General features: G+C 34.0%; 1 protein-coding gene and 1 long non-coding RNA gene across 2 annotated transcripts; one reads left to right on the plus strand and one right to left on the minus strand.

Annotated features, from left to right (window-relative positions):
- Positions 1–699: 699 nt before the first annotated feature.
- On the minus strand, positions 700–27,147 carry Myo61F (unconventional myosin 61F). Its single transcript, XM_081976074.1, has 18 exons — positions 26,992–27,147; positions 19,760–19,892; positions 16,840–16,955; positions 13,167–13,237; positions 11,985–12,193; positions 11,748–11,930; positions 11,488–11,691; positions 11,174–11,433; positions 8,808–8,977; positions 6,474–6,628; positions 6,134–6,416; positions 5,840–6,071; positions 5,389–5,619; positions 1,554–1,953; positions 1,274–1,489; positions 1,119–1,219; positions 968–1,064; positions 700–913 (listed from the first exon to the last, which is right to left on the minus strand). Exons 2-18 carry the CDS (start codon positions 19,883–19,885, stop codon positions 899–901), a joined length of 3,069 nt encoding a protein of 1,022 aa, XP_081832200.1. The 5' UTR covers positions 19,886–19,892; positions 26,992–27,147; the 3' UTR covers positions 700–898.
- On the plus strand, positions 6,622–9,349 carry LOC145726828 (uncharacterized). Its single transcript, XR_014177691.1, has 2 exons — positions 6,622–8,033; positions 9,097–9,349. It is a non-coding gene; the product is annotated as an uncharacterized LOC145726828 (long non-coding RNA).
- Positions 27,148–27,804: the final 657 nt, after the last annotated feature.

The raw sequence follows: 27,804 nt of genomic DNA on the forward strand, positions 1-27,804 counted from the left end.
ATTATCTTCATTAACCGTTGTTCCTAAGTATTTGTATTTGCTAACTTTCTCTATTGGTTCTCCATTGATCCATAGGTTTTCCTGTTGTTGAGCTGACTTTGTAATGATCATGAATTTGGTCTTTTTGATATTTAAGGTAAGTCCTCCTTTCTCGCTGCTCTTCACTACTTGGTCAACCAAGCTCTGTAACCCTCCTATTGTTTCGGCAATAAGTATGGTGTCGTCTGCATACCGGATATTGTTAATGGGTATTCCATTAACCTTTATTCCCGTTGTTGTTTCTTCCAGTGCTCTCTGAATGATTTCCTCCGAGTAAAGATTGAACGTCTGAACTAAAGACACACAATTCTAAAAACTTGGTATGTTTTTTCTTTTACTGGACCACAACCCAGGAACCCACCTACCAATTATATAAATTGTGTTAAAAAGTGTTATTCCTTTATAGTTTTTGCATTTAAGTTGATCATCATTTTTGTGTAATGGTCAAATAATTCCAGTACACGTTTCATCTGGCATTTGTTCTTCGGTGCAAGCTTTAACTATTATTTTATGTTTTTGTTCTATGAACGTTTTGCCTCGAAATTTAAACAATTCTGCAGGAAGACCATCACTTCCAGGGTGCTTATTATTTTTCAACACAGTATACGTCGCGGTAAAAATGATGTAATAATTAATTATTAACCACAAAATTACCACACATTATTATGAAGCATTTTTTTAATATTAATACATTTTTAAAGAACAGTTAGATAAATTAATAATGGTTAACAACAGGAAAATTGAAACAAATATCTTCAATTTTATATAATATAAATTAGGTATAATACGCCAACAAATGCTACTTTGCGAGCTTGGTTTTTTAAGTACGGTGTTACATCCCAAATTGTGTTGAGTCATATTACGGAGCAGAAACCTTTAAAAATAAATACTGTAGTAATAATCCTGTAATTGCTAGTTTTCAACTTACTATAAGTAGATTCCCGTTCTTGTCTTTGTGAATTCTTTCGGGCGTTCCTACTTTAATTTCAATTGTTCCATTCTTACCGTTCATATGGTGTTCAATACTAGAATATAGAGGTTTAGCATAACACAGGTTTTATTAATTAACCAACACTTACGTAGAAGTATCAATGATGGTTAGCAAGGAATGGTCCTTTGTAGCGTCAATAATCATTGTTATAGCCTCTATTAGGTAAGGAACTTCCAGAATTAAATCACCCTGTAAATATAGTGAGAATTAGATAATTTGTGTTTTACTCCAAGAACATCGTACTTTGTCCTTTTTAAGTAAGTCCTCAGGTATTCTGACTAAAACCATCTTGTCCTGCTCATGAGTCACAACAAACTTTAGTTTTTTGAGCGGCAGAACATGCTTTAGTTTTACAGAACCTTTACATTCCAGCACATGAAGATTGTTATTGGTAACAATGATGATCCTCTCTCGAGGTTTGTAACCATGACGGTCGTACTTCATTACCGAAGTGGCGTACTAAAAAAAAAATATATTTTGTTAAAGTTACACGTTGAAAAAACTAAATTTGACACGTATTTACAATTTCTTTATCTCCGTTGAGTTGACTAGCATAAGTTTTCTTCAATGCAGATGCCTGTTCCGAAACTCGGTCGTTCACAAAGAGAACGGGAATACTCTGCGGGTAACTCTTCTTTTTGTCTTTGAACAACTTTTCGGCTAACACCTTCAATTCCAACTGACGTTTTCTTTCTGGAGTGAGAGCCAATCTATAGCGTCTAGATAAATTGGCTTCGTACATGACTTCAAGCTGTTTGGAAGCTTCTTCGCATATTCTGGGAGAGGGCGGCCAAGTTCTTTCTAAGATATTCTGGGGAAGATTTTTAGCAAGCCGGTTTAACCAGTTAATTTTTGTCGCCAAAATAAACTTTCTGTTGTCTTCATTTGGTGGGTCATTGCGAGTAATAAAGCCGCGAATAAACCTGTAAAAGATAGAGCTCTAAAGGTTGTTCAAACACAAGTCAATACAAATACAGCAATGTTTTTCATTCTTTCAACCTTTATCCAAAACAGTGATGAAACTAAATATCAAAAATTGTCGTTAATAAAAAACAATGAATTGGTTATCTGATGTAAGGTTTTTGTTTATTGGAAATCCAGTCCAATCCACTGAACGCGTTTTTTTACCCTCATTAATATCTCATTCACCTTCTCACATTCTTTGGTAATAGTGGTAGTATGTCTAGTGGTGATGTTAAGTTCTGTCAATATTGAGATATTTGTGCGGTGTGCTGTCCAGGGTGTGCACATCATTTTGCGATAAACTCACATTTCAAAAGCCACTATATGTTGTCCTTTTTGATGGTCAAACGGCGTAAGTAGCGATAGGAAAGAGAAGTGATCGTACCAGGCGTAATAGTGATTATTTTTCCAGATTTAAGCAAGTTTGGCTGTTGCTGATCACCATGTTTTGCTACATTTCGTTTATTCGATTGGTTACTTGTGCATTTGTCGATGATCATCATTACTTTAGTTTTCTGTGCATTAATTTGGAGTCCATATTCTCTACCAACAGTGTCTAATATACTTAATATGTGTTCCGAGTTCTTCTGTGGAGGACGCCAGTATTAAGGTATCGTCCGCTTAGCGGAGGTTGCTGATTTTCGCCCACCGACTGTTGGTGTTCCTGACGGGCGACGGCTTTTAGTTTGAAGGCGTCGGAGTATGTGTTGCTGACGATTAAGTTTGCTGTGTTGTTAATGTAAAGTTGTCAATAGCTGGATTAGATACTCCGGGGTACCCATTTTCTTTAGTATGCTCCACATTGTATTCCACTTTACATTATCGAAACCCTTTGAGTAGTCCACAAAGCATAATTCCGTTTTATATTTAAATTTTCCAGATTTCTCCATTATTTGCCCAAAGTTGAGTATATATTTTCGTATGCCTCTTCCAGTGACAAATCCGCTTTGTTCTTGTAGAATCTGTGGTAAGAGTATGTATTTTAATCTCTCGTTAATGATAGTAATAAGGAGAACCTTTACTTGTGGGGGAAATTAGAGCTATTATACGGTAGCTATTGCAGTCCATTGATGATCCTTTTTTGTCACCAGATTTCATTACATATACTGAACATTGTTTCAATCCCCATTTCTTTGAGTGCTTTTGCCATTATTTTGTCTTCACTTTGAGATTTTTCAGTTTCTAACTTCTTTACTTACTTCCACTGTAGCAGTACAACCCTTGTTTTTTTCTATTGTCATAATCAAGTCATACTATCATACATCATAAGCCTACCTAAAGTCTTTGTGCAGCTCATGGTTAAATTCCCATGTTTTTTTCAGCATCATTTTTCAGCGGTCTTCTAAAACCGCATTGATAATTACCAATGTAGATGTCAAACGGAAGTGTTAGTCGGTCCAGTATTTTATTGGCTAAAACTTTATAAGGCACATTGATCAGCGAAATTTCTGTTGTGTTATTTTTACACTTTATTCTCTCTCCCTTCTTATGAAGTTGTATTATATTACACACGTTCCACTTCTTACGCAACGGTTCTGCTTTCCATCATATACATTCAATGAATTTATGTATTCGTTGGTGTAATATTTTCTTTCCATATTTAATACATTCCGCGGGAATGCCATCTTTTCTGGGTGCTTTGTTTTTCTTCATTTTTTTCATCGCCTTCGTTACTTCCTCCAATGTGAGGTCGACTGCATGGTATATTTGTGATACTTGCACTTCTATTTCTCTTGAGTTCAGAAGACTCTTGAAATGCTGTTTCCAGGCTGCAAGGATTTCTTCGCTACCTGAGACGATAAAGTCATCTTTCTTTTTTAATAATTGTCCTTATCTTGGTTGGAACCCAGTTTTGGGGTTACTGACTTGTGTAAAGAACTCACTGGATTTATGCTGATTTTGGTTTTGTTCCATATCAGTAAACATTTCTTGCTTAAGCATTCTTGGACTGTTTTCGTAATTCTGTTCTTCTTCTTCTTCCGAAGGGTGATGCAGCGCCAACTGCTCTGGCTTTGTCCTTTTGAGCGTTCAGTAACTTACATCTTTGTCGTACCACACCTTTTTTCTTCTTTTCTTCCAAACATTTTTTTTCCGTACCACTGGTCACTGTTTTCAGCGTTTGCGATTGTTCTTCAATGCTGTTGTTATGGCCAGCTCCTCCGCATGCCAGTCTATCAGCAAGATATTTTTCGTATTTGTCCAAAGTCTGTGGTTGTTTAAACTTTGATGAGTCATATACCGTGCGAATTTTTTTCTTCTCTGTGATGTTTCTTACATAATAATCTAAATTTAACCCTAGAACGCTGTTGCTATTTTGTGCCGCATAATACTGCTGACACGTAAATTTTACGTAATTAGCAAATTCAAGATACAAATTTAAGTATTAATTAAGGTATTGCTTTGAGAAATGGCAAAAAAGCTACAAAAATAATTAATTTAAAAACAATTATATGATTAGGTTACATTTAACTAAAACACTTGGGATGTAATTGAGTGGGAGTGGTTTCTTACACTTCAGGCAATATGTTATGATCATCATTTTCTTTGCTGTCAGACAAATGGTTTTCTCAGATAGTGGGTAACTCTTCTTGTTCTCCTGTCTCTTCATTTCCATTTACATTTTTTACACGAGAAGATTGGTGAGATCCGATTTTTCAATCAAATCAACCGTACAGGCGCAAAAAAATCAAAACCGTTTTCCCATGTTAATCTCCTATGTCCAGGGTGCTCTTGGACACCTGGTATGTTTTTTTTCCTCATTAATTTTTTGTGCATCTGCTTCTTCATCGTCACTAGAGAACAACGTTTTACATTATTCTTTTTATTTCGCTCCTATGCCCTCAGGGTTAGTGATACTTTTTCCCCGTTTATCTTTAATGGTCTGCGATTGTGGTTTTAATTTTTTGGTTGATAAGGTTACTTTACTTTGTCAAAGAGCTCTCTACAGATTCTTGACGGTGAGCGTGTTCTTCCAGTTGTTATCATATTTCTTTGGTATAATTTTCACGGTATACTCATAATGGTGTTCAGGGAAATTTGAAGTTGACGACCGAATTCCGCAGCCGGTCGAGTGGAGATGGTGGGACCGTCGATTCCTAAAAGTCTACGGGGAATTGTCTTGTGCGGTGCACTTCCAAGAGGCGAAAAGGGTGAAAACCTAGGAGAAGACCACGTGGATGTGACAGTGACGGTTATAGTTTCCACGAGTAATGACTATATCTTTTGCTCTGATCGTGCCTTTAAACGATTTTTTAGACCTTTTTGTAGCCATCTGGGGCTCAGTGGCTCTAGCCCGACTAACTGAGCCTCTTACGTTTCGAGCTGCCGAAATACCAAAGTGTATTTAAGTTAATGTTGAGTTCGTTAAAAAACTTGAACTGTAGTACTGTACTTACGATCTAATAGTTTCTGCAGCTTCTCTCCTTTTTTTGGCGTTGGTTCTAGCCAAATACCTCCGAATATACTTTTGTATGACAATGACACTTTCCCTTGCCTTTCGGTACCATCTGCGTTGCAGCACTCCTTTCCACTGTGCTTGGATAATCGAAGCCAGTTCATGTTTTTTCAATTGGAAAGCATCTTCAGTTCTAAATAACGTCTGAGGGTGTCTTATGAAGATTTTAGTTCTGAAAACAAATATAAATTTGTATTGAATAATTTATTGATAGTCTATAATAGTTTCATATGCCGACTTTAAATCATTTCGATAATGTTATGAAAATTGCAGGTGTTGTCGAAGTATGAAATTAACTTCTCTCGGTAAATAATTAAATATATTACCGTTTTCGTTTTAGAATGAATGATTCGAATTATTCTATTAAAATTTAATATATTTGAAGTACATACTTTCCCATTTGATATTCATCACATTCATAACCCAAAGAGCACACTAGGTGTTGTACGCCATCTTTAGCACTGCCAGGGTAGTTTGGCCATGTATCCTTACACAAACATTTGTAACGTTTGAGGAATCTTTCATAAGTGCGGCGATACGCAAATCCAGCTCTTCTTACTCGAAGGTTCTCCATTAAACCCAGGTAAGTCACTTGATGTTTTACTATTTCAGAATCAAAAGTACCTAAAATGTACTCTCATCTGTTAATACTTTTCGATGTCTTTCCAAATTATTTTTTATCTTACCAGATTTTTGCAATTCATTCGGCTTTATACAGCGAATATAGGAGGGTTCTTTGTCCTTAAGAATGTTCATCAAATTATTCAAAGAATTTTTAAATTGAGTTATAGCAGTGTCCGGACGTTTTTTACTTTTTTGCTCAGACTCGGGAAATATTGCTTGAAGAATATTGTTTGAAGAACTACTCATCGCTTCTCTAAGATCTCTGTAGAGCAAGTCATTATTCTTATCTATGAATGATGCCACGTTGTAAGTCACTGCACCAGCATAGTGAACCAGACGAAATTCCTGGTAATTCAGATTGATGTTATGTTTACTTAAAACGCTAAAGTCAAAGCAACTTACGTCACGACCCATGATTTTTTGAAGTTTAGTATCGGCTTTTTCATGACTTATGTAATGCTCGTGATAGCTGAGACGGTTGTTGAGTTTGGCTAATAATGTTCTGTCGTTGGGTTCTCCTGGTCTTAGACATTCTTCGTCCATATAGGCAATCAATCCTAAAAGTATACATTAAGTTTCTAGTTCTATTCAACAAAATGAGGAATGTGCTATGCAGTAGAGATCTTAATCTACACCTTAGAGTCAGAATATTGAGATGCTATGTTTTCTCGGTGTTGCTGTACGGGATGGAATCCTGGACGTTAAAGAAAGAGATAAGCGACCGACTGGAAGCATTCGAGATGTGGTCATATAGAAGGATCTTGAGAATAGGTTGGGTGGACATGGTAGCAAACGAGGAGGTACTGGGAAGAATGAGAAAAGAAAAGGAAATATTAAACACAATTAAAATAAGGAAGCTGCAATATCTGGGCCATGTGATGAGGGGAGATAAATATGTATTGTTGCAGAACATTATGCAGGGAAAGATACAGGGGAAAAGAAGCAGAGGAAGAAGACGTATCTCTTGGTTGAATAACCTGAGAGGATGGTATAACTGTAGTTCCACTGAGTTGTTTAGAGCTGCAGCATCGAAAGTGAGGATAGCCATGATGATTGCCAACCTTCTGAGAGGAGATGGCACTTAAAGAAGAAGATATGAACTGGTGGGTGGTAGTTGTAGTACTATTGAAATAAACTGCGCTCCACCTCAGATGGGAGAGTGATTTTTTGGGGTCATTTTTATAACGTTGTCATTTTGAAACGAAACAACGGATTTTGATGCGGTTTAGACAGTCATGTATTTCAATTTATCGACTTTTAGCTGATGGAACAAACTTTGATTTTATTAGACTATATCGGTTCTATACAGAGTGGGAAGAGTGTAAAAAAGTTAAATTTTGAAGCAGTACCGAGAAAAACAATAATTTTGGCTGGTTTCCAATTAAAATCACGTGTGTTAAGATATGGATTTAGTCGAAAACGACATTACAGTACCATTTCGAATTCAGTCATCACAGCAGCTTTCTGTCATTTATAAGTCTAATTTAGGTCCAATATTATTGGGGGTAATACGAATAATTCACGAGTCCTTTAGGACGAGGAAAATTTGTAAGGAAAACATGCTAAAATGAAAATTCTCTCTTCAATTTAAAGGCTTGAACGGTATTTAGTGAGATTATTTCTCAAAATGTCACCAAAAAGTCTCATTTTTATTAGGTTGAAGTATATTTGGACATTAATAGTTATTTATGGGACAAATCAAAGCTTCTTGCATCTCAGTAACCTATAAATGTCAGAATGATTTGGCAGTGACTTTTTAAATATTAGTCAAAGTGTGTTGTTTGTTTGTTTGTTAGCAAATGTTTAAATAAATTTTGATACTTGTCAGTTTTCCTTGCAGAAAAAGGAAGCTTTTTGGAAGGAAAAAACGTATAGAAAATGGAAGAAAGCGATGAAAATCCTGATGAGGATATCCTTACGGAAGCGGAAGAAGCATGATGATGAATTTAAGGAAGATCAAAGGTATCAATGAAAAGGTTCTATTGGCTTATTTTTTACATTTGCAAAAAAAATTTGCCTCATCGTCAATATGGACCAAATACTGCTTTCTCGACTATTCACCTTTATAAAAAATACGACATTTCAAAATTACATATAATTTTTAGTTATAATTTAGAGTTATGAATTATAACACACGTCTTATTTGATAGTTTACTTGTCTAAAATGACATTAATAATGATAGTCATAACTGTCAGTGGCATTATTATGATTCCATAAGGACGTGAAATTATCGCTGTCATTCTGGTGAAAATGCACTGCTCTTATGGGACATTTAACACATGAGGGAAATATTCGGTAGTAAAACCACTTGAGCTTTACAATTGCCGATAATTTCGTTTTAAAAAGATTTTTTTTCGTTTAAAAAATCAATTTTTTTAAAATGACTCAATGAAATGACTGTCCTGGTTCAGGTGAAGAATTATCCCCTTTGCTTTTTCGTGCATTGTTTACAATCCTTTAATTCATTGGGCAAAACAGAAACCTAAAATTTATTAGGTAAATGGTATTTTTTTAGATAATCTTATGACACTTAAGTTTCTGTAGTAACTGTGCTTAAATAACGCACTCTGTTTATTATAACCTCCCTCACTCGTTATCGTACTTGTATCGTTAATAAGTATATCTAAAACATTAAAGTTACTATATTACAGAAGTATACAAAAAGGTAATGAATATTTTTTTTATTTACAATGTTTTGCCTTTCTTGCCCCTATGACATTAATTCTCCGACTTACCTCTATGTTTCTCTTCAATTAGATCACAAATGATCTTATTATCGAAATAACTTATATGTTCCCATTGAATTCCTTCCTTTTCATACTCTTCCTGCTCCGATCTCAAAGTCAGCTCAATGAACAACTGTTGCAGTTTCTCATTGCAGAAGTTTATGCACAATTGTTCAAAACTGTAACAAATATTACATAGTGACCAAGAAGACCAGAATACAAAGTAGTCTAGTGTGATTCTTAAGGAATACCATTACACATAGAATTTAATCCTCTGCCATTAAATATTGTACTATAGATGCGGAAAGTGTCTTTTCTGCACTCGATAGCGGACCGAACTCTTCTTCGTTCAACTGCAATGAGGCTGCGGAAAAGTGCCACTTCCAGCCAAGTGTTGCCAGAACGACGCAAAGCGGAGTTTGGACAAGCAGTTAAAGAGCGGGAAAGACGCTTTCCGCATGTGTTAGGTACAAAATTTTTCCTACGAGTATATGATTAAAAGTGTATTCTTAATTGAGAAATCAAATAAACAGTTATGGTTTTTTGATTCAAATGTTTTTTTTTTTAAATAAAATAACGCACTCATTTTTTCTTCGCTTGACATCTCATGAAAAGGTTGGTGCAAATGGGTATTTTCGCTCTACAGATATAAACTTCAAAAATTTGCAGGTTTATTATACATTTTTTTGGAAATTAATCTTGCAAGGCGGAAAAGTAACTTTATCGCACTCGACTTTAAAAAAGAATGTTCAGATCAGTAATAAGACATTTTTTTAAAGTCAAAAAAACAGAGTAAAACGCGTTTAAACCATAAAGTGTCATGTCCTCCATTCTCCAGCCTTTTTTCATCCGTTTTCGGACATAGGTCATGTGGCTGTAATCTCTTCCACTTCAGCCGGCCTTGTGCTATCCCCAACCAGCTTTGACCTACTGCTTCCTTGATATCATCTATCCAGCGCCTTTGTGGCTTACCTCTCGTTGTTTCTCTGAGTCGCCAAAGTACAACCTGATGGTCTATTTTTCACTGTTCTGACCTGCAACATGCCCTACCCAGCTTCACTTTAATTCGGCCACTCGTTATATTACGTCTGTAACTCTGGTTTTTCTTGTAATTTCTTGATTCCTCACTCTATTTGTAAAGAAAATCCCCAGCTCTGTCTAGTCAGTGTTGCTGTCTCCAATCCGTACGTTGCCCAGGGCAGAATAGACCTTTCGTTTAAGTTTACCTATTGCAGACCACGTGAATCTCACTTGTTTAGTTCTCTCTTATCTCCGGTATTTGATTTTCTTTTCCTAGATTGATTGTATGACCTAGATAAACGATCGCCTATGCTGATATGAGCATTGTCGAGGTTCATTGTTTTGGTCCATAAGTTAGTTAGGTTAGCATAAGTGTTGGAATTGATGACATTGTCATCTGCAAAGCGTAGATTATTTAGAAATGATCCATCAATCTTCCCTATTGTCCCCACTGAAGTTTTTTGAAGAAATCTTCCAAAGCCAAAGTGAATTGCTTTGGCGTACTCCGCGATTTAATTTTGTCGGTTTTTGTATATTCGTTAAGTTTTACTTGCATTGTTGCGTGCTCATACATTGTATATATTTTTTGCATAGCAAAGAGCACTTCTAACCTAGTCTCTATCCTGACATTGTTGAGGGCATTTAAAAAGAACCATGTTTCTATACATTCAAATGCATTTTTGAAAACAACAAATGCAAGGTATATGGGAATATTGTATTCTGTTGATTTTTCTATTAGGTCAGTTATGATGTATTCGCTTCGAAACTTGGCTTGCTCCACTGGTTGGTAGAAATTTAATTTTCTTGAATGCCGGATGGTAAGTATTTTAGTTAAAACTCCAAGCTGGCGAGTCTGGCAGTCTCCACGTTGTTAGAGGAAGCCCATTGGTCCTGATGGTATTTACGCAAAGCGACTCTGCCTCCAAAAATTATAAACTTTGTGTCAAAATTGGATGTTATGTACTCCTATCTTTCAATTTTATTCACCAATTTTAGAAATAGTAGCGGGTGTGCAATAACTTGTTCCATGATGGCATCTCTGGTCGTTGCTGAAGCATTAAACTTTGGGCTGTCGTCCCAACAGGATGTTGTAAAGTAGCCAAGATAATGAAACGTCTCCAAAAGTTATGTTACAGGAGTTAATCTTAGTAATCATCTTTGACGGATGACAGGTTTTACCGAGTTCATTTAATTTTGCACACGCTCGACCTGATCCTTTTAACAATTTGAAATAAAATTTACTTGGTTTCACATGCTATTTATGGATGAATATGTGAAAAGAACTGTCGTTCGTTTGAAAAGTTGACTGTTGGTTTTAAGCTGAATAAATTTTCAACTGTCAATTATTTCCTTACCTGTTTCTTTGAAAAATTTCAAATCCGTAAATATCTAAGATTCCTATGACTGAATTTCTTCGACCATCAGTGGGAACCAAAGAAGTATTGATTTTCTTCACTAGCCAACTGAATAGCCTATCATAGATAGCTTTAGCCAAAGCGTCACGGGCATACGCAGCCAAATCTTTGTCTAAGGGTGTTTCCACTACATCTCTTATGGTTTCTATTGTTCTTTGCGTAAGTGCCAAGTTTAGTTTACTAGCGTCACAATTAAAAAGCTGTTTTGACAAATTGTTATATTATTTAATAACAATGGACTTATAGTTACTTACCTTGGCTACCGTATCAACCAAATCTGGTTTGAGAATTACGGCCCTACCGTTTGATTCTGAAAAGTTTATATTTCCTAGGTGAAGAATACCCGCAACTATACTGAACATTGCATCTTGCTCTTCTTCATTAAACTCTAAAGTAGTAAGTCCTTTTTTCACTTCCATGAAGTCTCTATAGTCATTTATTCCTGAGTCTGCTGATTTCTGTAAACATCGAGATTTTAACGTGATAAAGACGTTGAGAGTTGTGTTTTTCTTACCCCGTTTGATAAGTATGCGTAAGCATTGGTATTTTTCCTCAAAGACAACTGATTTAACGTTTCCTCATCAGCACCATTTAATAATTGATAAAAAATATGAAAATTTCTTTCACCTGGTGCCTGACTTATAACTCTAGATTTCTCAAGAAGGTAGTTTAAAATTATACCTCCGACAGGGTTTCCCTAAAAACAGAACATTGATAAGTCTTTAGTTTGATGCCACAAAGTAATACCTACCTCAAAATTAAACTGAACGTCCATAAATTTTCCAAACCGACTAGAATTAATGTTTCTGTTAGTTTTTGCATTGCCGAAGGACTCCAATATCGGATTGGAATTAAGAAGTTTGTCCTTAACCCTCTCAATTTCGCCCTTTCTTTCCGTTACTTCTGAAATGTACTGCAATACTTTCTTAGAAGCTTCTGTTTTTCCGGAACCAGATTCACCTATAAATGACATATTTTTTTAAATTATTTTTTCTACAATGATTAACGTAGGAATGTTGAAACTCTACGAGGAAAACACTTTTTTGGAACTGTGTTTTAGAATAGATGTTCAAAAACACATTTTTAGTGGAATCTAATTAGTAGTATTGACTCCGGTTTGGAAGCACAGATCGTTTCAAGTGTTAACGACTGATTAATTTATATACATTTTAAAATAAGTATATATATTTATATATATATATACTTTGGTGTGAAAGCCCACTAAATACATATGAATTTTATGAAACAGATACGTCCGGAACCAATGGGTTATTTTATAAACTTAAACAAAAAGTTTCGTTCATCGATACAATGAGATAAATGTATAAAAACATGTAGGTCTGTGTGATCTTGTTGGATCTACCCTATCCATAAAATTTTGAGGTTATGTGGCAATGGGCCTATCTCACATATCATAAATTTTTGTTTTAATGATTGGAATCGAAAGAATAGGATCAAAATAATAATTTTTCATATTCTTGAAGGAAAAATTATAGTCGTAAATGTTCCTACATTAGTTTGAATTTGTCCATTAAATTTAAAAGATCTGTTTTGGCGCGCATGTGACGTACGTAATTCTGGGCGATTTTATTGGTTGTTGCACGCCAACTGTTTCACTTCCTGTCGCTGATTGGTTGATAGTGTAGTACGTCACCGGCGGCGGGCGTTTTAAACATGAGATTAATGTAGTTTTTATCATCATTTTTTTTCTATTTAGACTTAATATTTTTGAAAACAAAAAAATACGGGTATAATATTTTCAATCCGTCTTTGTAGTTATGAAATAAAAAAAAATTCTGTGACAAAACATTGAGTGTCATTTATAGATTAAGATTTCTTTGCGCCACCTATAAAAAGACAATGTAATACTCCTACAAAATAAATTATTTCATGCACAAAACAAAGAAAAACTAAATGAGTGTTCAAATATTACCTGAAATTAAGATGCATTGCTCCCTGTGCTCTTCAATAAGGGACCTGTAGGCTGTGTCAGTGACTGCAAATCTAAAGAAAGATTAAAGAGATTTGTTAATATAAATACAATAACAAAATTGCTAAACTGTTATTCTACTACTAGCTTTAAGAATCTTTGTTATTTTGCAAACCACAGGTACCAGTGTATCTGAATGACCGTCTCTAGTTGATATTCTTTACTTAGCTTATTTTATCCGACAATGGCGTTATAAAAAGTAAACCTTGTTTTCAGTGCTATCAGGTGAATAATAGACAGTTTTCGGAAACGCACAGACAAAGGATCGGTAACCATTTAACTTATACGTTAACACAAAACGATATTTGACAAATTTTAATAGTTATTTGCACGACGGTTTCAAAGTTAAAAGGGGCAAAAAGCAGTTTACCCCAGAGTTGCGCATGTAATTTTTTCTACGACCAATGTTATGTTTTATGAAAAAAAGCAGCATACAACATAAATACGTGGCTGGAAACTGTCTTTAGAAAGTGTGACTTTTACTGGTGGTTCCTCCCATGGAAGGAAAATACTTTCAGTCTCTCTGGGTGCTAATTGTTGAAAGCAGGAAACCGGATTCTAAAGAGAAGTGCTGATAGAACGTGACAGAAGGCTTGATAATGGCAGGTTTCTGTCACATTATGTATATATTTCTCTTGATAACTCCTTCCCTTGTTCCTTCCTGTGTAGAGTTCTGGATTTGACAACTTCAAAAACATAGCTATTTCAGAAGGCATTTTTCCAAAACTGCGAAAAACATTTACCCTTTCTGTAAACTAGGAAAAAACGATTGTTTGACTTTTTTGGACGTAGGCCGGTGTATCTTCTGTACAGTTGCAGGTAGGTTCCGTTATGAACTTCTTCTGATATTATAAAGTTTCTTGCTGTATGATTTTTGGAATCCCTAATTTTAACAATTATGAGGTTTCCTTTGTCTTCAATATCTGTAGTGGTTAAATTGGCTAGCTCTTCCCTTCGACATGCACCAGCAAGTCCGAATATAGTGGCAACTTTAATTAACAGGTAAATTTCATCTGGTGCGGAGTTCATAAAACTGAATATTTCTTCTTTTGTAAAAATTTTCGCCTTTTTAGGTTTAAAACCAACATTCTGCTTTTTCAGAAATGCAGTGAGCTTATAAAATTCACCGATATCGATGTCTCTTTTTATTTTTATTACATTTTTGAGCATTGAATACTTTGACCACATTGTGTTAGGTTTGAATTCTTTGCTTCAAGTAACAAAATACGCTAAAAGTACCTCTTCCTTTAAGGTTTTTATCCCCTTTTGTTCGCACCATTGGGTAAACAACTCGTACTGTTTCTCGTATTTTTCTCTCGATTTGAGAGGCAGCAATTGCAAACTAGCCATGTTGGCGGCTTTTAGAACATCTTCCGGAAGTTCATCTTCAGTGATATCCATTATTAAAATAGTTTTTTTAACTTAAATAAGTAAGAATAAACACTGTTGTAGACTTTAAATTGCATATAAATGCGTTGTTTGACAATGAGCTTTGGTTTCTAAGGAAACAAGCCTCATTTTCAAAGACAGAGACAAGGTGGTTTATTTACCTAAACTGTACGGAAGAATAATGTGAAAAAGTCGTGTTTTTTATATGAAACCCCTGAATATTATTACATTTTTGAATTCTACGCAAAATTCTAAGCAGATTTTATATATAATAGTCTATATAAAACCACTGTTGCAAGGTATAATCAGCATTTTAAAAAGTGTGCGGGAAAGTGTCACTTTGCACACACGTATGCAAAGTAGCTTATTTGCAAACATTCGTAGAAAAAATAGTTTTCGTTCCGGTTTTTTAGATCGATACCTGCTAACGTCACGATACGGGTGCATTTGTAAGCAGTGTTAAAAACAAATAACAAAATAACCTTAAACAGCATTTAAAATTTAAACAAATCGGTCAAAATGGTTGATAAACATATTGTTTTGTTTGAATCCTCTGATTCAGATAGTGATATGGATGATTTTTTATTACTGAAAGTTTTCAATCCATATCGGAATGAAAAGAGGGCGAATTGTATGGAATCTTTTATTTAGAAAACCTATTTGAAAAAGAGTGTAAAAGGTTTCTTGGCTTTAAGAAAGATGATATTCCAAGACTGGCTCAACGATTGAGTCTCTCCAATAAATTCTCGACAGATAGTACACATCGAAGTACAACCCAAGAAGGACTGTGCATTCTCTTAAGGAGACCTGCATACTCACTTTGGAACGCTTGTTTAGCAGATCAGTGCCACCTTTATCAAAAAGAATTGATTATGTGATGATTATCAAACTTAAGAAACATGCAATAGCTTAACCTGGAACGGTTTAGACTTTATGATGATATAGTTGAAGCAAAAGAAGCACCAATTCCAAATTGTTTTGATTTTATTGATGGTTTTATGAGGAGTTTGGCAAAAATTTGAATGTATGTCCGCCCTTTTGGGTGCACTGATATGGAGATTGTTTGCTGCAATTTCCATTAGGAGTATTTGATGATCTTCCTCGCTAAATCTAACTCTGCACCTTCTCGGACTTTTTAAGACACTAGTCTTAGAAGAAGTGTGTCCAGCGATGGTCGGTATTTAGATATAAATTAAAAAAGCCATAATCTTATTGAATTTGTAATATTTATGATTGACCGCTGAAATTGACAGTCAAGCCAAGTCGTTTCCGTAACGTATCGTCCGTAACGTGCCGTTAATAGAGTATAAAAACTCATTATGCAAGTGCAATTTTCAATTACATACAAAATTGTAGTTATCTATCATCCAGTTTTAAGTACTTATTTCTAATAATCTGTGTTTTCAATTTCATTAGTGCTTGACTTATTTAAGTCATCCAAATTACTAATCGCGCTCGATTAGAAACATACAATTTTTTTATAGATATTTGCTATTTTGTTCAGTTTAAAGGATTGATAAATAGGCAATTCTCGATAGTTGGCTGTGATAATTGTATTAATAAATTTGTATTTTGTAAATTTTAAACCCTGTATTACAAGAACTGAGTACTTGCACTGACACGTGTTCTTGAATATTTTGCGTTATTTTGATAGAAGAATCTCTCCTAGGCTTTTGTCACCACAACTCTGAAACATTCGATATGACATTTACGTACAAATGACTCTTTAATGTTTATTTACCCTTAGGTTTTCATGTCGGAAATAACGACTTTACGCCCAAGGGCCGAAAATTTTTACGACTTGTCATGGACAACGGGCAAAAAAATAAAAAATAAGCCATACTAGTTGTTCAAACTTTTCAATTCAAAGATCATTTGTGCGTATAATGTTATACATACCATGGGCCGAAAGAAGGACTACACCCTTTGCTAATAAGTCAATTTAACTCAACAATTAATAAATTTATTCACACTTCAAAACACTCCGTACAATAATTAATTCAGCTACTAAAAACACTACTATAATTCCACTATTTAAACTTTACCGCGTTTCCAAATTTGCGTAACAATATTTTCAGCCTTTGATACGTATAAGTAACTATTTTATTATCATACAAATGATATTTTTGCTTATATCATAAAATTATGTGACTTTTCTTGAAAATAGTAGAAAAACGTTGCTTTTCTTAATTAAAAATGTTGTATTACTGAAATAAAGTGTACTTACACGTGTGGTGGAACTTCAAAAAAGTTTTTTCTTTCATAAGCTTTAACAGTTTCTGTATTGTAGATATCCAGTTCTTTGTAGGGATTTACGCTAACCAAAACTGGACCGATGTATGTCTGTAATTACATAATAAAAATTAATTTTACACAATAATGACTTTGAAATGTTGGTTTATCTCTATGTTTCCATTGCGTAAACAATCATTTTACACCCTAGGGCTTTCGATTATTTTTACGGCTAGTCTATCACAATAACGGGCGGTAAAGTAAAAATGAAATACATTAGTTGTTTCAATTTTTTACGGGTAAAGATGGAATCGAGGTTTTAGCCTGATAAATCGCACTTTATCCGTTTTCGCTTGGTTAAAGAACGGTGTAGCAATAATGATAGAAGAATAAAGCTCTTAATTTTTAAAGAACATTTAATCAGAACGCAAATTTTAAAAATATTTAATAATCTAGGAACACTAAAGCCGCATATTAACAAAGTAAAGGTAACCATCATCTATAATTTACTTGTTCAAGCAAGCAAGTTGTGACATTTTGAGTTACAGTGAACTCCAATAGTATCTTCTTCTTTCGGTGTCATATCAGATTCCCCTAACGTTGGCAATTACAGAGTTTTTCGCGGTTTTCGGCTAATCTGAATAGTTGTTTGGCACTGCGTATTCCTGTCCAATCGCGGATGTTCTTCAGCCATGACATCTATTTTCTTTCGATTTCACGGCTGTTTTCGATTTTGACCTTCATTATAAGTTGAATCACCCTGTATCGGTCTCTTCTGAGAACATGCCCCAGGTATGCTATCTTTCTGGTCTTCATAGCTTAACACTGCTTTGTTGGCCTGCCTAGCTGTCCAGGGTATTCGGGGCATTCTTCAATGTAGCTAAATCTCAAACGCTTCCAGGCGATTGATTGTAGTAGCCTTTAGAGTCCAGGTTTCAGCTCCATATAACAACACTGACCAAATATAACATTTTATCATTCTTTGGCGTAATTTTAGGTTTAGGTTGTCGTTAGAGAAAAATGATTTCATTTTCAGAAAAGTCGTACGATCCGTCTCTTTATCTGGGTCTAGCTGTTCCGTGATATAGCAACCAATTTATTTGAATTAGGTAACTTTCTCAATGTTTTGTTGGTCTATCTGTAGGGAAGCATCGGCGTGCGTTTCGCGATTGAATATCATAAATTTTGTCTTAGTGACATTCATTTGCACCCCCATTATTTCTCTTCCTGTCGTGTTTGTCACAATCGAACAATTCTTGAAGGCCCTGAATACTATCACACAAAATGGCCGTGTCGTCGGCATATCGAATTTTATTAATCAGTTCCCCGTTGATCTTTACTCCAATGTTCTTATCCTGCAAAGCCTGTTGCAAAAAAGGTTTTTTTCTAATTATGGCATATAAAGTGACACTTTTCAAAACTGATTAGAGTGACAAAACGTTTTACTTTATGTAACTAGTTATGAAAAGTTCATTTCATCACTCCCTGTTTTTATGCATTTCCGTAGAAACATATGGGCGACATCCATCATAACATGTCGTTGTCACAGTTTATACAAGGTGCTATGAAAGTGAATATTTGTGTTAAATCACTTTAAAAGGTGGTTTTTACCGCTTTTTGGTCAAAATTAGAAAAAATTATGTATGCAACACGTTTCGAAAATGTCTTATTGTGTAACTTATTCAAATTGTAGGACCTCGCTGCTCCCCCTTTTCGTAACTGGTTACATAAATAGCTATTTTTTTGTTTTTATGGTGGTTGATTGTCAGAGAGACTTTGAGAGAGCTAAAAAAGTCAATTTTAAAAAAAGATAAATTGGAGTCAAAATCAGACTATTGAAGATCAGGGGATCTTAGAAAGCTGTTTCCTTCCGGAACGGAAGTTACTGAGTGTAATACCGAGTGCTACCAGCAATTGTACCGTCTAGTCCACGTTATGACATGGAGCAGATTGTGATAGAGGACCTATTCCAGAAGTGGTTAAATCGATAACCGAGGAGGCCACCCGGCTGTTACCGAAGTACAGCCTTTGCAGTTCAACAATCCACCTCAACGGAAAAGAAGAAGATTGGTCAACTGACGGTTTATTTTGGACAATTTGGACTCTTTGACGAAGAGTATTAGTTGTAAGTAGTTTGTAAAGACATTTGTAGTTTCAATGATATATTTAGAAGCAGGATTTTTAGGTAGAAAGTAAGTTAGATAGGTTTAGTTATTTACCTTAAAAATAACTTGGCATCCCTATAATAGAATTTTTATTCAAGCTTATTTATTGAAATTTTCTTTATTTACTAGATTATTAGAATGAATGTTCAGGGTGAATCTGATGTCAGTTATGATGATATTATCATGCAACTAGGAGGTGAGGGAGATTTGAGTAAATCTCATCTTCAGGATGACAATAATCGTGACAATAGGTTCTTTTGAGTTACGTAATGATCGATTTTATCGCGCTTAAGCTAAAGTTAAACAGTTACTAATTCATAGACCTCGTCATAGCAATACTTCCCACTAGTGTCTATAAAAATGCTCATACCACACTAGTAATGTAAATAACTATTACCAACTAATTTGCCTTATTTAGTGGAAAATATTTTCCTTATTTTCTCCACTGTTTAAAGGCTACCCGAAGGTAATAGTGATCCTAATGCCTGACTGTAAATAAGGTATTTGGTGGAAAATGCCCGGCAGGTAAGAAACGAGTACTTGTACTACTACTGTTAGAGAGAGCTTACATAATCTTTGCTTGGTGTACTAAATGTTTTTTGGTGTCTCATTTTTTTTGTTCAAGCACGGCTTACACTGATATTCTCTGATGAATTTGGTTTATCATAATCTGCCCTGAATAATATTTCAGACTTTACCCATGTCTTTTAGGTATTATTAACATGCTTTGCCAGTAACATATTTACTTACATAAATTACGTCTTCCTTGAATCTCTTTTCTAGATTGTTGACAAAAGCGTCCTCACTGTTGTAGTCTTCCAGCAACACGGCGTCAGGCACACCTACGCGATGCCGATCTTCCAGGTGAGACTCCATTGTTCACCTTAATAAATATAAAAATGTAATTAAATTGTCGTGGACAAACATATGTATTCATTAAAAATTTAAAATTACAATATAGTAGTCATGCACACTTATAAACTGAAGTCTTATCATAAATAGGATCAGTTTTTAATCCTCTGGCATACACGGTATCGATAGGCGATCCGCACCATTCTGTTTGGATTTGTCGGATTTACACATCAGATGATGCCCAAAAAAACGATATTTATGTATACATAGAAATAATCATTATATAAAGTTTCAAGAACAGTAAGTAAGCTTTACTGATAGAAGACAAAGTTTGTCTGAGACCCCCCATCAATCTGATTGGTTAAAAATGGTGAAGTTTTGTTTTTTCTTTATCAATCCCAATCCTCTAGATTTGGGAACGCCACTTGTACTTTCTAATTCATAGAATTGAGTACAGATGTCACCAGATGTTGCACAACAACTATGATCTCTGGCATCCAGTTGACTATACTGGAATGAAGGATTTGTTCTTTGGTTATCAAGCCTTATAGCCTCTTTGATGAGCCGTAATACGGCAAAACCGGTCAGAGGATTGGGATTGATAAACAAAAAACAAAACCTCACCATTTTTAACTAATCAGATCGGTGTTTACCGAATGATGGGGCTGTTCCTAGATTTAGGAACGCCATTTGTACTTTCTAACTCATAGAGTGAATACAGATGTCACCAGATGCTGCACAACAACTAGGTTATAGTATATCATTCATCGAGCATGTAATGATAGCTATTACTCACGAAGATGAAGTTTGCGACATGTGCCAAAAGTGAGTGTTGCAAGTCATCGAGTTAGTAATAGCCATTGCAGGCAAGTAGAATTCTATACTTTTTCTACGACTTTTTATGGTAAGTATTCATTTCATTCAACGAAACAAAATAACACGCTGCGCCATCACACGCAAATTAAAATATCATCTGCTGCCAACATGAAAATTGTTATTTTTTTAACATCCATTTTTTCTGGAAAACGTTTAAATTCCAAGAGTTGATATTGGCTGCTAAATACTTTCGGGTTCATTGTAAACATTTGAGAAAATTTGTCAAAGGGCAAAATTGTCCATTTTAAGAAGCTCATAAAATGGAAGGTTTAATAAAAGTTTACCATGGATATTCCTCGATGGAACGTATCTTCCTGCTGTAAATGTTTTCAGTGTGGCAAATAAGGAAAGTGTTTCGTTGTTACGTCATCCTATTTATGTTTTATTTTCTTCATACAAATCTTTGTGTAGAAAACAGAATTATTGACACTTTTTAAAGTAATAAGTATCAAATAACAATATCGGCCATTTTACAGGAGCTACGTCTCGAAATTGACTAAAATTTGCAAAACTGTAATAGTTTTATTCATTCAGGTTTATCTAAAAAAATGTCAATTTCTTTTTATTATTTTAATTTTGCTTGTTACTAAGTAATATTGTGCTATTTCAGAATCAGTAATAGGTAACACAGTCATGCAAGGTGACATTTTTTTTGATAAAACAAAAATCACGGTCAAATTTGTGCGTGACCGTTAAGTTACAAGAAGCGATATAGGGATACGAAGTCAATAAAGTTTTATAAAAAAACGGTCTTATAAAGCCAGTAATAAAAAATTATATACAAAATAATTGTAATAAAACAGAAATAGTAAAACTGTTATAGACACAGTTATCATAATTTTGGACTGTTTACTGGCACAACAACTTACTGAAATTGCAACTATTTATTTGTTTACTACGTAGTCTTAACAAAAATATCCCATTAGTGACTCTTATGTGGAACTTGTATTTATTGTATAAAAATGTCCTTCGTTCTGTTATTTACTGTTTTTCTATACATATTTTACAGGAAATTTTTAAACACAAACTGTTAATTGTTAAATGCAATCAATTATATTGCGATAATATAGTTACGACTTCAGAGATTAGATTGCGTTTTTATTGCCGCATAAAGACAAGTGAATTTATACAGATAATGTGTAAAATAATATTGAAGTGTTTAATTAATTATCCATTTCATTGTCGATGTGATGTAAGCCTTATTAATTTGTTAGGTAACGCTTGACACAGTATCTATTGTTACAATAAATAAATATTTAGGGCATATGACACACGGTTTAGAATTTTATTAAAAATTCCTTCTGTCATAAAAATTTCAATCTTTTGAAAAGGTGTTTGCTTATATAGATATGTCTATATTTTGAATTGGAAAAGTTATCTAAAGTTGCTATCTAATAATTTGTTATTACGTCACGTATATTATTTGATATTTTCTTAATCCGTTTTATGAACAAATATCAAATAATCCGGTATAATTATATTACATTTTTAATGCTACGTAATCTCTATACTTACTCTGTGAAATATTGTTTAAAATTCTCTATCTAAAATATGTTGCACTTAATTAGTTTCTGGTTCAAGATTAATAGTTTTCAAACAAATTGTGAAATTTGTGTTGCGACATGTTTTTCGTTATTCACAAATGTGTGAATAATTAGTTACCTCTTAAAGCTTTGCCTCTTTTAGTTTTTCTCCCAAGGGTAGTTCTCTCCAAGGGATTTTACTTTGTTGGAAACATTTATTCATTAAGGTCGTTATTAATTTTCCCTTCAATCACCATGTCGAAGTCGGTTGTAATATCATCCTGTCTGGATGCTTTGTTGCGTTTCATGTTATTTAGGACTTTCATTACTGGTTCCTCAGTTAACTCCGGCATTTCTTCAGTTCCGACGTTTCTCACTATCACCTTTTCCGTTTGATCATCGTTTTAATCCTTGTATTTTGGATTCTTATAGGTCAGAGTAATATTCCTCAACGATTTTTAAGATTCGACTCCAATTCGTGGTAACACTACTTTTTTTCCAGATATGGTCTTAAGCATTCTATGTCCTTGTTTTTATCTATAGTTTCGTTTATTAGTTGTTCTCTTAGTTCTTTTTTAACTAGTTTGCTTAGTTTTATATACTCTATAGTACCCTTTTTCTTTTATTTCAGTCGCTTGATATTTTAATCAATTTTCTCCTTTGGATTTGGTATTGTTACGGTTTTTATGTGCATAACAAATTTTAGTCTCGTTAAGGCATTAAAAATGTGTATAAATTTTATTAAATAAAACTCAATGTTTATTCTGATTTGAATAATGTATTTCCTTGGAGTGGTGAGGGTAACCGAATAGAACATAATTTCACTTTCATTCTTAATATTAACCAGTGTGATTGCCGATTGGTGACTACCGCAGTGTTTGCGTTATGACATCACTATTATGCACAAATAGTGCTTAGTACAATGTGGGAGACAAATAGTGCATTCTGTAAAAGGCCCTAGAGCTTCCCGTACCCTTGAAGACGATTATTCTAGAATCAGAAACCATTTTTACAACAAGAAAGCCTTATCGACACTCTTGTGGTTGAAACCACGTGGTGAACTACTTTCAGGTCATCCACCAACCCTAGGTATGTATCTGCTTGCTCTCCTCTTTTGTGGATGATCTCCTACCTCCACATGATTGTTAAATGTAAAGTGGAGCACCCATATATGTGTGCATGCACTTTTAGGCCTGCTTGGTACCCCCTTCTTTGCTTTACTGGCATTCTCTACATGTGAGGATGCTGCAAGGTTGGTCCTTTCTATTTTATTTCTCTTAGAACTCTCAGTTTGAGTAGAAACTCTCACTGTGTAACTAAGTCGAGGTAATGTAGCCATTTTAAGTTGCGCAGTTACCACAAAACAGTTGTGAACCTAAGTCAGCTAACTTAATGTCGTTGTTATTTTGATAACTATAAAAAAATTACCGCAAGACTTGGATTTAACAGCAAAATTAACATAATCTTAAAATAGATTCCAGTTATAAAACTTGCCGTTGCTAAATAGCTGCTCTAGAGTAACCAATCACACTGGGTTTTTCACTGAATTAAACTTTGCACTGAAATAAGTCAGAGTTACGCTTAACTGTTACCTTTAAAGAAACTAAATGAATTGTTGCAGCACATTTTGACTTTATTGTTCCCAAACATCTCACTAGATTTTAGTTTAGCCGTGCGGGCTTTCCCGCTTTTGTGCCTGTACGGTCTACAGAACTTCGGTAAACTTGCGTTCCTAACTGTGAGGCCCCTTAAAAGTGGGTAGCGCTATTTGTTGTTATTCGATTGCTCTACTTCCTTTCCGGCTTGTGGTGAGTCCGGGCATAGCCTCAAAAGGAAAAGCATGGTACTGGAAGTTGCAAAGAAGGGCAATAAAGTCTCAGGAGTTCTTGACACTAAGCAAAATAGGTTCATGACAGTCTGTTCTTATTTACTTCCTGAATACTGTGTTTTAGAGTTCCAGGTATTAAAAAAAATAAAACTTTACTACGCCACAATTTTCTGCAATACTTTGTATAGTCCCGACTAATTTTAAATGTGTCTATGTGGTAAAGCACTTTTTCTACTCCTACAGGGATATTGGTTCATTCCTTAACAGCTTAGAGAACGAGTAAGTAGGCAATCGCCAACGGTTGAACGAATACAGGATCCTAGACTTTCCGCAACTGTGCGATATGAAATAGACCAATCTCAGGCAATTTTCAGCGTGCGATATGAAATAGACCAATTACAGCTAATCTTGAACGTAAACAAAATAATTCTTCTGATTGTCATCCTCACTGACAGTTGGCATCAAAACATTGCATTTTGGCTTATGTTTTGAGGCAATGAAAAAGCCGTTCAAGTTTCAGTTAGTGTTCAATTATAGAATAAAAACCCCTACTTTATTATATAATAAAGCAAATGATACAATTTACAATGAATCAAATCCATTCAACACCTCAACCTAAAAGACGAAGTTAAGCAAGCTTCAAAAGTGATAATGTAAACACGGAAACGTTTCAAACATTGAGTGTTTATTTGTGTGAAATTTGGTAAGTAATTCCAATTAGTCGTAGAAAAAATAGCCTCTAAAACGCGGACGAATTGTCCATATCGCCACCATTTTGATTGCATTGATAATTTAATGTTTGTACGTAATTATACGTTGTATTTAGTTATTATTTTACCTGTTCAGTTTAAGTGGTTATTTAATAATTACTTGATATGACAACTCATCTGTAAGAAATTTAATTGACTGGTTTTCTATTGTAACTCCTTCATCTACATATAGCATGACATAAATACTAATTGTAGTTTTCTGCAGGATCGTAGGAAAAATATTGTACCTAATACGTGCCGGAAGTGTCTTTTCCGCACTCGATAGCGACAACTGCAATCAGCGTGCGGAAAAGTGTCATACTTTCCTTGTTAGGTAAATAACTATAGAAATCCTACTGACGCTATTTTTAATGTCACTGAAAAAAAGCATACCCTCGGAAAAACCGCAATCCTTGTAAAAATAACCGAGATTACAAAAGCGTCGAACATGAGACACCCTGTAATGTAACCTTAATTATCTTAATAAAAATTAGAGAGAAAAGTTTTATTTACTATAGGAGCTGTAAAACATATAAAAAAATATATAAAAAAATAACTTTCAACGTGACGTAAATGACACCGCCCATTTTTGCTGAAATCTTTACTTTCTCATGTATCATACAGTGTGACCCATTTAGAATGGAAACACCCCTATAAAATTTTAGGTTATTAACCGATTTCAATGATTTTTTTTTTGAAATAATTAGGAATAAAATATCTATTACGGGAGAAATTTTTAAATATTTATTTCAGTTTTCAGGTCATATTACGATACTTTTTCTTGATAGAAAATGGAGAATTTTTATTAGCGATTTTTTTATTGAAAAAATTACTACGCCACTGGATCTATAGTGCTTTCAAATAGCTGTGACCAAATTTTTTTTTAATTTTTTTTTTTGATTTTTTTTTTGATTTTTTTTTTTTTGATTTTTTTTTAATTTTTTTTTTTTGATTTTTTTTTTTTTGATTTTTTTTTTTAGAAATTAATTTATTAATAAGTAATAATAAACAAATAAATAGTAACACCATTTCTATGGCAACAGTTGATGCAGGGTGTTCTTTTGTGACCGTTAGCTTAGAGGATTTTTGAATTTTAATTTGTCATAACTTTGTTATTAATGAATGGATTTTCATGAAATTTTGGTCACAGCTATTTGAAAGCACTATAGATCCAGTGGCGTAGTAATTTTTTCAATAAAAAAATCGCTAATAAAAACTCTCCATTTTCTATCAAGAAAAAGTATCGTAATATGACCTGAAAACTGAAATAAATATTTAAAATTTTCTCCCGTAATAGACATTTCATTCCTAATTATTTCAAAAAAAAAATCATTGAAATCGGTTAATAACCTAAAATTTTATAGGGGTGTTTCCATTCTAAATGGGTCACACTGTATACAAAGCTTAAGTCAGTATAAAATACTGAAATGGGGCGGAAAATGCGGTGCTTGTAGCCGGACAATTTTACAGACCAATTAACTAAGACTGTTAAAAGCAGAAGCAAAAAAATGTTATAATGATTTGTAATAACACGTATTGTAAGTCGGATAAATTTGTTTGCGATAGCAGTTAAAAATGTAAAATGTGCATAACAATTAGTGATTGTCATCAAAGCTGTGTAATCAAAAAAATACTCATGGTTGTTTGTTTTACATTATTGCTGCTTTAAAAACGAAATTATAACACATCCAAACTGAACACCTTTTCTAATATGATTCACTAGATGTACTTTTAGATACTTTACTTTGATACTTTTAGTAGTTTCACCGGTATTTATTTTGGATAATAATTTTGATTGAAAATTAATTTCTATCATAAATATTATCAGACAGCCATAAATATTTAGATAGCTCTTGCTAAACATAATTTGTATTTATCAACCTGAATCCAGACAGTATAATTTCGATGTTTTCTTCATCTAACAATTATATTTCAAATTTTAATTAAACATCATTGCAAGATAACGTAATTGAATTAACTCTAGTTATAATAATTTGAATATTACTGATTTTCACCTGAAATTTCTTGGAATGTTTTAGATAAGCTGTCACCACTACAATAATCAATATTAAGTGTCTGAAACTAATCCATACGTTTTGAGCATATCGTTTATTAAAGCACTTAAAATAATTTTAATAACACAAAAGTACTTACCCACCGCTTAGTGAATAGGATTTATACAAGAATATATGAAAAAGGACAAAATTATAAGCGCGGGCAACAAGCTGGAGTGCACACGCCTCACTGAGTAATAACAGCATAACAGCATAAGCTGGCTGATAAAAATTAGTTATCTTCTGGCACTATCTTTGAGAAGATAAGACGTCAATATTAGCGAATCAGACCATCTTTATATCATCGATCTAGGTGAATGTTGATTGAATCTATTTTTACTTATGATTTGAGTCAAAATCAAGACAAATCCAACAAATTTAGATTTTGGTTTCTAGGATAGAACTTTAGTGTAATTATTTTTATTTTCAACTATGTATGTAATAACGTTATTTCTTATGTGTAAACCAGGTGGAATAATGAAAGTTACCTGCTTTTACTTTCCACCCGGTTGAATGTCAATATGCTTTTTGTCATATCTGGGCTTACTTTTAGCATACCTACGTTTAGTAAGTTTAAAGAGAAAATAATCTTATTGTGGAAAAATCACCATTTTCCCATACACATTATCAAAATTGAAAAACTTAAAGTTAAAGTTGCGTTCGCAACAGGTAGAATTCATTAACAAGTGTCTGTTCACTGAACTTTTACAAAATGCTAACTAAAACTGGCATTTTCCCCTTTATGAAAGGTAGATGTTGTCACTAAATTGCAGTACCAGTCGTTTTAAGTTTTAATTCATTTTTGATATGTTAACGTTAAGTTTTTCAATTTTGATAATGTGTATGGGAAAATGGTGATTTCTCCACAATAAGATTATTTTCTCTTTAAACTTACCAAACTTGGGTTTTTTTA

The sequence above is a fragment of the Ips typographus genome, linkage group LG3 (genome assembly GCF_016097725.1).
Source record: "Ips typographus isolate SLU linkage group LG3, UJ_Ityp_2.0, whole genome shotgun sequence".
NCBI classification, from domain to species: Eukaryota; Metazoa; Arthropoda; class Insecta; order Coleoptera; family Curculionidae; genus Ips; species Ips typographus.

Excerpts from the sequence above, each read along its gene's own strand:
- Myo61F (XM_081976074.1), bottom strand. The coding sequence starts at position 19,885 with ATGGAGTCTCACCTGGAAGATCGGCATCGCGTAGGTGTGCCTGACGCC. Across the intron at positions 11,434-11,487 it reads TGGTTGATACGGTAGCCAAG|CTTTTTAATTGTGACGCTAG; the intron begins GTAAGTAACTAT and ends TTGTCAAAACAG. Across the intron at positions 6,417-6,473 it reads AAAAAATCATGGGTCGTGAC|GAATTTCGTCTGGTTCACTA; the intron begins GTAAGTTGCTTT and ends CTGAATTACCAG.